The 13,126-nt window shown below is 42.2% G+C and overlaps 1 protein-coding gene across 1 annotated transcript in view; it reads right to left on the reverse strand.

The window, feature by feature from the left end:
• The window catches only part of RFX8 (regulatory factor X8), a 34,008-nt gene extending 23,135 nt beyond the window's left edge, over positions 1-10,873 (reverse strand). Inside the window, 4 exon segments of the mRNA XM_067289711.1 lie at positions 2,560-2,646; positions 4,261-4,322; positions 7,367-7,490; positions 10,824-10,873. Of these exon segments, the coding sequence (XP_067145812.1) occupies positions 2,560-2,646; positions 4,261-4,322; positions 7,367-7,490; positions 10,824-10,873 (323 nt within the window).
• Between the last annotated feature and the right edge of the window lie 2,253 nt (positions 10,874-13,126).

Consider the following 13,126-nt stretch of genomic DNA (forward strand, 5'->3'; position numbering starts at 1 on the left):
ATTGGTGCTGTTATCCCTTCTTGAATTTTAAGCCAAAACAAGGGTTCTGCAAGTTGTTCCCCATCAGAGGAGAAACGTGTTAACAGTCAGGTATTTTCTTGATGTGTTCCTAAGGAAATGAACTCACTTATTTGGTCCAAGCTGCACTTTATTTTGTTGCTGGCCTAATTATTTTTTTCAGAGTTATGATACTCTTGCTTCTCTGGCTGTGCTTTGTGCTTTTTCACTGCTTTCTCTTTCTCAGTTTCTTTCTGATAAAGAACACTGAGAAGTAACTGGGACACTCAGCTGCCCAGGTGTTCCTGATGTGTGCACTGGCTCTGGACAGTGACAAGTGGCAGTATTTAAAGTGGAAGCTGTTCTAATTTCAGCCATCTGGCTTCACAAGACAGCTTAATCACTTCTTATAACTTTCTTAAACAAAGGAAGCATTGGGCAAAATAATCATATAGTTATGAGACTTTTCTATTGAAGCTGGAAAGGTGGTCTTACCTGAAACAATTTATATTTTCTGAGTTTTTAATTTTGAAAAAGTTATCCCAAGAAACTGTACCAAGATCACTACATGATCACTACTTGATGCAAGCTCTTTCTCTGCAATGCATCTCTTTTTCCTCAGTTTGACCAAATGAAAGATCATTTTTTAGGAGTAGGTGTCTTAGAAGGCATCTCTGGCAGCTAATGGAAAAGGAAACAGAGGCCCTACAGTCAGTGCAGTGACTCCCATGGAAGTAAGCATGGGCTCTAGAGTATTCTCTAGATTTGCAAGGAAAGCAGCTTGTTTCCTGTGGTGGGCAAATGACCCAAGATATGCTGACATAGCTGGTGCTTCTGGTGCTCAGCAGTGGCTAAAGACTGTTCTTGCAGCTTGCCTCGACTTAGCCAATGTCACTTCTGTATAGTTCCTCTTACTTTTTGTAATTTCAGCAGGCCTCTACCCTCAGAGAAAAAAGAACAATAATACAAATTGTTCTGTTCTCTGTCTGCCCTTTCGTATTACCACAACTAGCAGTTCTCCTACTAGGCACATTGAGCTAGCTGTTTTCAAGGGACAGGTCAGGAAAAAAATACTATCCTTTTCCTGAAGGAACAGCACAGAATCAGCCCCATACCTGCAATATTCCTTGAACAATGGCCAAGATACAGTTTTCCCATTATGGATGCCAACGCTCAGGCCTGTTCTGATTATACTGGGTGTGCTGGGTAGCTAGGGATAGCACTTTAATAGGGGTGAACTGAACCTCAAGTTGCCTAAGAATAATTTGTTTAGTCTTACAACAACTGATTGTTACTTGATCATATACAGGGCCTGATTCTTCACCCTGTTCCATTCTTTTTACCCTTGCACCATTGTCACTCTATGGACTTCTGCAACATTACTCTGCTACAAAATCAGTGGAGAAGGGCAACAAATCCATCGGTATAATTTTCCCAGTTTCCTGAAGAACATGTATCCAGTTAGGTATCTATAATCTGAAATATCACAAACACTGAAACAGCTTTCATCATCACCAAAATATCTGGGTGCTTAATAGTCTTTCTGGTATACCTATAGCATTCATACTATAGAGAAATGCTATTATCCCCATTTTAACAAATGGATACCAAAACACAGAACGCACATTAAGGTCATGAACGAGTATGTAAAAGAGTGAGGATATGAACCTGGGTCTCCAAAGTCCAAGGCAAAGGCTGTGCCCCATTCTGTTTCTCCTGTGCATTTAAAATGAGTGCAAAACTGTTAAAGAATGGATTTTGATTTGGCAGCATTTCACTTCCTCTTTTCTCAGGTGTGACTACACAAGGTGTGTTACGCAGGAGAAACGCAAGCCTGTAGTTTGTTTATCTTGGCCATGAGCTTAATCATGAGAACTCTTTCCAGCGCTGCCTATGACTGGAACATGATCAAGTCTATAGTTTACAGTCTGCCTAAGTATCTTATGTTCTTCAATTGTTTTGAGAGTTTGAATTTTTGCAATCAATTTATACTCTTGTCTTATATATTTTCTCATCGCTGCTTCCTTACAAGAGACAATTTTAAAATCTGTAATTTCAATACAAAAAAGGAAGTGCTTTCAAAGTAATATGCCTCACGAGTTCAAGTAGTAAAAAAAGATAAATGACTACATACAGGACTCTCTTCAAAACAATGAAGTCATTTCTACTTTAATACCTATCTTTTCAGCCTACTATTTAACAAGGAAGGTGCTACAATGTCATTAAGCAATTGTTGCTATGTTTATTTTAGCTCCCATTTAGATTCTCAAAATATTAGCTCTTCTTTCACGTTTGGCAAGAGTTCCTGCTCATGAGATCTATATGTTTAAAGTGCCGAATCCAAGGAAGTCCAATGAGGCAGGCCACTTATTCAAAATGGAGCTTCTCTATTAGGGACATTACTTAATGGCATAGCATTAATAATATAATTAATAATAATGGCATAGTAAGAAGAAAAATAGTAGTATTTTTAATGTTCTTCAGATGATTTAGACTATTATATACAGACAATATATAGACTTTTGTGTGACCTTTTATGATTAAAACATTTAAAACCCAAACCTGTGATAATTTTTTTCAGACAGAAGAGAGCAATAACGTGCATAAAAGGAAGAACTCTTCTTGACATATATTCCATCATAATGATACCTAAAAAATAAAAAACTGATGAATTGACAGGGCTACAATTTTCAAGATAAAGTCAGCAAAAAAATTCATATTCCTCCAGCTCATCATTCTGTTTAAACAAGAAGAGAGCAAGTAGAAAAAGCTACATTTATTTTTTAAATTCTGTTGAAACATTATTTCCCCCAAAATAAGATAATTGTACATACTCAACTAATCTTTCTAGAATGACTTTACAAACTCTTTTTAACAGTTTTAGCACTGTAACAATACCTTTTTTAAAATGAACAAACATAGTAAGTAAGTGAATGGAGTGCAACAAACTTGTACAGGACAATTACATAAGCTAGGGAGCAGAGTCTGAGCTGGTCTATGTCCCTGTATCCCCACTGAAGATGAAGGATTTAGTTCAGTTGCACCACTATGATTTACAACAGCTTATGGACTGGATGGTCTATCTGTTGTCCCAACAAGTTAAAAAACAAGAATCTTGCAAGACCTGCTCTAAAGTTTTTGCCAATCTGGGTGAGCAGCAGAGTGATTATTCCTGCTATCCACGTGCCACCACCTGGCTCTTCCCTGGCATTTTCAGGCTGGATTATTACCTGGTACAGGTCAGTTGGTAAGAGCAGTGCAACAATTTCTGGCCACAAACAGCCAGCAGAGGGTAACCTTCTGCTGATGGGAAGCCAGTGCATGGAGTCTGAGGGCTATCACGCATCATCCCAATTCCAGCCAGGTATGAGGAAAAGCCTGGGAGCGTCTGTGGTAAAACACTCCCAAAGTAAAGGATCTTGCTGGATCAAGCTGATAGCAAGTCCAGGCTAGTGGAGAAAAATCACAAAATCAAATAAGGGCATGTCATTCTCAGAACCAATACTTTACAGCTACTCAAAATGCTTGTAAAATTACTGTGTCTCAATGCCCTTAAAACATCCCTTTCTCCAATCTAGATATTCATAGGTTGATTATAAATTTGGACACTGAATCAATGAAAGTGCATTGAACTCAGTTTTCCTTCTTTCCATGCTCTTCTGGAGGAAGAGAGGAGGGGAAGAGGAAGAGAGGAGGGGAAGAGGAAGAGAAGGGAAGTGTAGGAGGAGAAACAGGTGATTTGATTTCAATGGTTTTCAACCATTTGTAACAATCCACTGATGACCAAAATATGCTGGGGCACTCCATGGATATGTGCAAGGATAAAAAGCATTCTCAGTGCACAAGGGTCCTGGCACAGACATTAATCACAGCTGCCATCCCTGCACGTCCCTGAGACAGGCTTTCCTGACATGGCATCTCAAGAGACCTGACTGAGCTTTTGAGGTCCTGCAGCTGCCTACGCATGCTGTGCTGTAAAAGCCAGTACAACTCAGAGTGTTAAATTTTTCAGAACCAATCTGATCTGGAATTCATGCACTACCGAAGCAACGCCAATGTGGTTAGTTTCATGGAATTAACTCTATTTTAATGCACTTGGTGACATCACGAATCACTCTGGATCTGTTCTTGTGATTTATTACAGACTGCAACCAGCAATTCAGCTGGAGTATCACAGTGCTGGAGCTCAAAATTCAGCCATTTTTAAATTTTGTTAGGACAGGCATGTATAAGATTTTTAAACAAAGAAAGTAAAAATAATACCTGGCACTCCCTCTTGTGCCCAGCCTTCTTGTCCCCACACCTGGGAAAACTAACCGAACAAGCTAAAAAGCAAACAGAAAATAAGAGATACTTGGCTAATTCATTCTAAAACACAAAAGCATATCTACTACATTTTTCTCCTTAGTCATTTCTTTTGCCTTCTACCATTTGCAGGCTAATACCTGTTCTCATGTACCTCTCAAAGGGTAACGCTTGAGCTGCAACTCAATAAGACAGGCTTCTATGGATCAAAATCTAGCAATCTAAGCGATTACCTCTCACAAATATGAATTTTTTAGAACAGCTTGTTTTGCCTTGTACTGAAACATACTTGCTGCGCACATCAGGAGACCACACACAGTCAGTTACTGTATATCAACTAGGGGAACTTGATCTGCAAGAGCACATCTGACCAAGGCCTTGTAAAGGTACAGTGACTGTCTAGTATTCTGCCAGTCCTGCAAGCTTTACTCATTCATGTAGTCCTTGCTCACACAAGGGACTTAGCCTACCTACTACCCACACTTACAAGGAGTGCTTGCATGATGGGGGCTGACTTATGTTTTTAAAAGGACCTGAATCATCAAGCTGCAGAGTGACTTTTTAACCATCAATGTGGCAAATGTGAACTGAGGGCATGCAGCATCTGTCACGGTTAGGTCCTATATAAAAATAAGATACTGTCAGTGCAATAATCCACTTCATTACGATTATTCTGCATGAGCTATCCTATGAAGACAGAGGCTAACCAAAGAGAGCTGGAGCTAATGTTCTCTACAGAGCAAGAACAGAGGATCAAGCACAAACTGTTACGGATGAGTGAAGGGAGCCTCCACTGAGCAGTGCAAAGTTTGGACCTTGAGAAAAGTGCACTTGGTTGGTCCAAAGGCCTTGTAAAAGATAAATTTCCCCAGCTCACATTAAAATGCAGCTTCATTTTAGCGGTGTTTGGGTGGTTCTGTTCTTTGCACATTTCTGTGAGCATGCACCTCAGGTTTCTCAATCTGGTGTTTTAGCATAATCCCACTTTCCTAAAGGCCAGCCGATGAACTGGAGCTGCTCTGTCATGAGGCACATATTCCTTCCCATTGCCTTTTCTACAGAAGTGGTGTTATATTTGGGCAGAGGGATAGGGCAGTTGGGATTAGTAACATCTTCAGTCACCACAGTTTGATTCACACAGGGCTTGACTGCAAATGTCATTACGGTATATACATATCTAATGCAATCAGGTTACCACAGCTTAACCAACTATGAATAGTTCAGCGCACTAGCCGAGCTGCGGTAACTGATTGCAAGTGCACCTTTAGTTGAAATCAGCACTGCTGCAATTCCTGCTCTCCTCAACCTCTTGCCACACAGTCCCATCCCCTGCTGCAGAAGCACAGACCAGTTCAAGCCATTAGGCAGCTGCACCCCAGTTTGTTCATGTCATGTGTTAACTTGCACTGCAGTGTATGGAGTAGGTTAAGGCTATGAATAAACAATTTCAGGTATCAACTAATAGGAGTTATGGATCGTCAGCTAAGCTTTTCCGTGTGACCAGCCTCATGCTTCATGCATGCCTGTCTCAACTGTAAAGTAAAATGCCTTAACTTAAAACACAAGAAGGCTTAGCTTACAGGTGGTAACTCTATCATGCTGGAGCACCTGAAAGTGCACAGACAGGATGGGATTAATTTTACCTCCATGGCTACAAGGTAGAGATGTCCAAGATAGTCACTGCACACTCTATAGTCAATAGAGATAACCAGGCAATTCCAAAACACAATTCATTTGATCTAATGTAGATGACTAATTTACAGTGAGAGGAATCCCATGTAACTGCCTATTTCTTTCCACTGACTACCAGGAGATTTTAAGATGACTAGCTTCATGGCAGACATCTACATTAAGCCAGACAAATTCTACCCACAGGCTGATGGGTAGGTGATGATCATTAAGCTGTGGCAAATAAATCATCCTGGACCACTCAGTCAAATCTTAAGTAAGAGTGATTTGTTATAAACTTAGCCAGTAAAAAAATCCCATTCAACTGAATTGAAATAAATTATTCCTAAAACAAAATGAGGTTATCCACACACACAAAATTAATTTCAGATACAACTTTTACTTACATTAATTTGGCTTTGGGATAAAAAAAATGCCTACTAGCTCCTACCATGAACACTAATGGAAGAATATTAGCAGTAACAATAGGAAATTTTGAACAAAAAGTTTTGAGCAGCAAATAACCACAAGCCATTCTATTTTCTTTAATTTGTTAAATAAAGTTGGGTATCTATGAGCATGTTTGCTGCATTTGGGATTTTTAAATGGTAAACGCCCTGTGGGTTGTATCAGCTTCTGTTTAGTAGAAGAACATAACTGTTTAACGGAGATTAGGTTTTACATCTGCATTTGTTTCACTTGGATGAATCTATAAAGACTTTTTTGGTATGTGTTTGGAGCAAAATCTCCCTATATACACTTAAAAAATAACACAAAACCCTCACCAATAAAACAGAATTGAGAACTAAAAGATTTTTCCACTTGAAAGCTACTAATTATGTAACAAGCAAACAGGTCTTTTAAGAACAGAAGCAGCAACTACTCAGGACTACTTTATTAACCTTACACTGTTTACACTGCTAAAGACTTCTAAAATACATTGGCAAAAGAAATCTTTGCTAGTGTAACATACACCAGTTCCATGAAGAAAATAAAGTCCATCAGAGAGAATACTTTTCCCCTAGTATAACTGTGTCAACATGAGGACACTTACCAGAAATATATCAGACAAGACACAAGCACAGCTGTCATTACTACATCAACAAAAGTCTCTGTGCACCTGCCACAGAAAATAAGTCATAAAGACACAACTCCCCAAATAGACTAAAGAGGAATGAAAGTTCTGACAGAAGCCTTCAAACACAATCTTTTTTCTGGGTCCTATACGGAATTAATTACTGCATAATGCACTATAATCACCCTTTTTTGTAATTTAATCTCTCTTCATATGCATTGTATATATTTGTTATGCAATGTATATATTTGATAAAAACTTGTCCCATTTTCTCTTTAGGTAGTTCAGCTTCTTATCTTATATAGCCTGTCTAGTCTGTACCTTTCCAAAGGTGGCTGGATTTACTTGATCGTTGACATTTTGACTGCAGTTTTCTATATACATTTCATACAGTAGACAACGGGGTACACTGCATCCTTCACATACACAGAAATTATCAGCTATCCTTTAAAACAAAAACATCAACCAGTTTATGTGAAGATCAGAAGACAGGATTGTTAGCTTGTCATTTTAATAGCTTACCAGGTTTACAGTGAACTCTGTACCATTTTATAGAGGTGTAAAATCAAAATAAGAGCTACTCCTTTTATGTTAATCTATATCCTTGAAAAAACAGGATATCTTCATAGATATATTTTAGAGAAGTTTTCTAAGTTTGTTTTTAACTTTTTAACTTCTACTTTCCTTGTTTCCAAAGTGTAAGAGAGGTTGTGTGATACTCTGCTAAGAAACAGACCAGATCTCATAGTTTTTAATAATAAAATACAACTTAATAACATCATTACAACATTAAAACCAATATGCAAAGTATCAGCATCTAACAGTACTTAACTTTGATCTTCTAACTATACAGGTCTCCGCTACACCAAAGATAATAACATGAGCATTTTTTGATCTAAAAACATTGCCCAGTAAGATGCTTTGGGATGAAAAGTGCACAAATTATGAAGGACCAAATTCTGATCTCGTACAACCCCACTGATTTTAGCAGGACTATAAAAAGTGAACAGAATTTTATTTACCGTTACTATGTGATAGAACTGCCAGCATTATAACTGCTCTAAGTATGCTCAAATACTCATCCTTTGGCCAAAGCTCTTGCTCTTTCTGCTTGACAGAATGGTGACAGTCAAGTAAATGCAACTTTGTGTTTGAATAAGGTGAGGAAGATGTGAATTTAGTTATCTATTAGCTTAAGCTATTACCTTCACCAGAAAAAGGCCTTTAATTATGAGATAATGCCAACAGCTTCAATGTCAGAAGATAATAGCTTCCTGCAGTACAAATCAGAAGCAAAGCTGGTGCAGAGAGGCAGAGAGGAGATTAATTTTCAAAGCATGACACACGGATTGTATGACAGTGTTTTCTTACTGTGACTCTGCTTCCGTTATACCAACTGATATATGCATATTTAATTATTTTATCAGATGAATGCTAGTGCAACACAGTGCTAGTTACTCCCTGTGTCTTTACCGATAATCAAGTTGGTTGAGAAAGCAGACTTTTCATAAACACCAGGTGAGATAAGCAGTTCAGGTTTTAAATCAGCATTCTCCATTTTATTAACAGCCTGATTTCAAAATACCCAGTGTTTACCTTTTCATATTAGTTTTAGTGGCAGTAGATAATGGATAAGGTCTTCAGCAAACTGGCTTGCTAGAGCAGAGTCCATTTGATACCCGTGAGCAAGAACATTATCACTGTGCAGGCCACTGACGTCTTGCTTCAGCTTCCGCTCCACTTTTAATTCATGCCTCCATCCCCTTTTCCAGTCTGACCTCCTCCCCCAGTTTTCATTCTCCCTAGAAAAAGGCCCTGAAATACCTTGCGTTTGCCTACTTGGAGCCCATGTTGCCCCCCACCAACCCAACAGCCTCATGCTGCCAAAGCCACTAGCCGCGTTTCTGCTCCACTTCCCCAGCTGAGCCTGCAGGGCTCCCCGCCAGGTCCTCACCACCTCCAGCCTGACCACCTATCGTGAAATGCTTCACAGCTACAAAAAAGGAGCAGAAACCAGCACTCAGGATAGGCAGGAGATAGGGAGAAGACCTGTGTGCTGATGGGATATTTCCCATCATGCAGCTAAAAGACAAATGAGTTTTATTCCAAATAAGAGTCCTGACCGAGCCCTGCGTCCCAGCAGCTAGAAATACTTGTTTCACCCAGAGCAACCATCTCAAAACCGATGGTAATTCAGCAGTCCCAAAGGAGATTAAGCCTAAGTCCAAATTCAACCTTAGTATAACATCACAAGAGTTGCTAGAAGTGTGGCAGAAATTAATTCATACTTTAGTTAACTGGTTACTGCTAATAGTTTTGCCTCAACATTTAACTGTTTAGTGGAAAAATATCTGGGAATTTTATTTCATGAATTTATTGCCCATTAAACTGTGAGCCTTTTTCAAATAAAAAAACAATCATTCTTAGTGCTGACACAGAAATACAGAAGTACTATCTATCAGAAAAAATCTACAAAGACCACTGTGCTTATCTTCTTGCTTATTAGCCCCAAGGTTCTCAAAACCTGAATGTTTATGGCATGCGTCAAAGCAAAACTGTTTAATCGAGACATCAAAATCAACAGGAAAGAGAACGGTGAGGGTGGAAGCTGGAGGATAAGGAAAAAGCACATGTGGAGAGACCACCCCCATTTATTTACGCTTTCCCCTGGGATTGTCATGTGATCAACACCAGGCAACCACCTCAAATGTACTCCAGCTTTTCTGGGGTTTGCCACCTGTTACACCCGATGCTTTGGTAGCTAGACCATCGTATCAGTTTGCATACCTGCTATTAAACTGTTTCTGGACCAAAACCTGTTTTGCTCTTGTCAATATACCAACCACAAAGATGAGGCTACAAATTTTAAAATTTTCAAAACATGAAAAGGTGACCCAGAAGGAGAATATAAAGATTTAAGATTGGGTGTTGTCAAGTTAAAGTTCCCTTGTAAGTGCTGTTATTGTTCAAACAAACTTTGGAGCCTGTTCCCTCCACCACCCGGACTCAGCTGCGATTGGGGGAAGAAGAAAAGCAACGCTGGTTTCTCTTTTCGCTGTCACACAACAGAGGACACACTTCTCAAAGCACAAGAAAAGTAACGGTATCAACCTCACGCTGTCACAGGGGAGCGTCTCGCCGAGGAGCCCAACCATTGCGCGAGGCTCCAGGACACCTAAGCTCAGAGGGTGCCCGCGGCTCACAAGGACTCTGCACGGCAGCTGGTCTCGCAGCTGCCCCTGCGGTGCTTTAAAAGCGCGGCAGCCAAGGCCCAAGGGAGGGCGCCAAGCCATCCATATACCGCACCGCTACCTCGTCTAAAACGAATGGCAGCTTAGCGGCCAGATTTGAATGAGCGGATGGGCTTGGATAAAACCCCTTTCCCCCCCATACACATCAGACCACCTCCACGTCAATGCAAACTATGCGAGGAGATGGGCTTTCAGGGAAATTTCCCTGCTTGCGTGGCATCATTTCTACACCACCGCGATGCCAGAGCCTCTACAGCAAAGGAGACTTTTGCCTTACGAAACCGCCGTTAAGCGTTAAAGCCAAATTCCTGCCTTCCCCGTAGCGAGTCCCGTGGTGGCAGGCGGAGGGGACGAGCGCAGACCCGCTGCCCAGCTTCGACGCCCCTCGCCGGCCCCGCGCACCGCCGGCAGCCCCCCGCCCCCGGGATGGCCGCCCCACGGCCCAGGCAGGGGGCAAGGCAGGGATGCCCCCGCCAGCACTCCCCGTGTCTCCCTGCAGCGGCGGGGGAGGGGGAAGGGGCACGCACCAGCGGGTGATGGACTGGTACGAGGCGGCTCTGGGGCTGGCCTCGGCCATGCCGGGCGGCGGGGGGGGGCCGCGCCGCGCCGGGTCGGGCCGGGCCGGGTCGGGTCGGGTCAGGCCGGGCGGGCGGGCGCCCTGTTTACTTTAGAAGCCGGTTCCAGAGCGCGGGGCCGGCGGCTCCGCGGCGGGGGGCTCGGCCCCCCCACGCCTTCCCCGCGGAGGGGGCGCCGCGCCCGCGCCCCGCGCCTGCCCTCGGCGGGAGGCGCCGCCTCCCCCCCAAAACCACATTTGTGGCGCGGCCGCGTGCGGAGGCGAAGGGGGGGTGTCTGAGCCCGTAACAGCGGCCCCCGCCAGCGCTCTTCCGTGGCCTTGCACGTCTCCGTTGCAGCGGCGCGGGCAGGTCTCGGCGGCGTTGCCCCTGCGTGGCGCGAGGCGGGGACGCGGAGCAACGCGGCGGGGATTACTCGGTGTGACCCGCACCGCAGCCTTTCTCGGCACCGAGTCACCTGTGCCCGAGCATGAGTTTTGTAGGAATTACAAGAAAATGAATTGTATGTAAATAAGCGGGTGCAGAGGTGCTGGGAAGAGGCATAAATGCACAATCACGCGGCTATTCACTTTGAATAGCGTGAGTGATGCTTAATTGGTTTTGTACACATTTAAAACATTTTCAGAGTTTTATACAAGAGTGCTGTGAACTCCCATAATTGTTTAATTTCTCTTTGACACGGAGAGATGAAAAGGCTGTCTGCTCCACTGAAACCCTGTAAGCAGTTTTCCATTGCAACTATCCATTATGCAAAGGAGTTTTACAACCGTGTGACTGACAAAAATAAATTATGTATGGCCAGAGCGTCTAAAAGCTTCCTAGTGGATGGGATTGTATCACATCAGAGTTGCGCTTCTCAGAAACTCCCATGGCTTCTTAATGTTAATTAGTTGCTGAAAGCCTAGGTATGACACAGACAGATTTGCTTTATTTCTTATGACAAGACAACCAAAGCCAACATGTTGGTAGACAGCAATATTAAATGCGGGGGGGGGGGGGAGAAAAGGCAAATTTATTGTAGAGGGTTGTTGGTTTTCTAGCCTCTCCATGTCGCTCGCATTCAAGGAGCAGCGCACACAGATGTCATGCATAATATATGTTGGTTTTAATCTGCAAAGCCTCATACAGTGTTGAGAACCCCATGGGAAGAGCCTGTTCACTCAAAGGGCCCCAAACCAAAGCCTTGAAAACTGGCTGCCCAAAATGTGAGTCAGTATCCACACTCAGTAACCAGTACAATCCGTCATTAATAAATGTGCTTAATAACCTATCGTCTTCAAATCAAATGGTTTATGAATCTTACATGAAATTTAATTATGTGACAGGCATGACGTTAAAGCTGCACGAGCCAGCATTTCAGAGCTTGATATCAATCCAGGCAGTTGATAGACAAGACAAAAAGACCTCCATGCACTTGAGCCAAACTCCATTTGCATTTTTAAGGGACATTTCATTAGGCAAAGGAAGAAGCAAAAGTAACACAGAAACTTCTTAGCAGAACTTTTTATAAGATTTCTGCAACCAGCAATGGAAGCTTCCCTTAGTAACTGTTCTTGGCTGTTCTCTGATACTGTATCTTTCCAGTCTGCTGGCCTTCTCTGCAGGACATTCAGCTTACACCATGAATACTCTTGTAAATACTGTATAGTGAAAACTTGCTCAAGTTATTTTAAACCAGCTATCTTAAGAACCAGCAGCAGTCATACTGCAGCAACTGTAAGCCTTGTGTAGATTTACCGTGTAAGTATTTATAGAGCTTCCAAACTGTGTTTTCCAGTAAATGCTCAGCACTGTGCTGCCCCTGTGAGATTGCAGCAGCATCTGTGCCTGGCTCACTTACTGCTGATTCAGGTATGTCCACACACATTGCAATCATAGCAGTGCCTTCAAGGTTCATGTACCTGAGAAAGATGAAGCCTTATCTCCAGTTTCCAACAACTGACTTGCTTACCTTTTTGCATGTGCCTTTGGGCCTGGTTCTAGTTTTTAAGGTTCACTGCCAACAGCTGATACTCTGGGCCTATCTGAAAGTCCACAACGTTGGTGAAGCTCCTTAAGGAAATGCTCAAAGAGGCTTTAGCAGAAAAAAAAAAAATTACAACTTATCTAGAACTAAAAAATGATAAGCAGACAATTTTTGTGGTGACAGACTGAAAACAAGGGCAATCACACAGATTAATAGGTCCCTTGACAACACCTACTACTCAGAAAAGTATTGACAAGAGGAAGTGAATGCCACACAAAGAAACTGTCCAATT

This window comes from Apteryx mantelli, chromosome 1 (genome assembly GCF_036417845.1).
Source record: "Apteryx mantelli isolate bAptMan1 chromosome 1, bAptMan1.hap1, whole genome shotgun sequence".
In the NCBI taxonomy this organism is placed as follows: Eukaryota; Metazoa; Chordata; class Aves; order Apterygiformes; family Apterygidae; genus Apteryx; species Apteryx mantelli.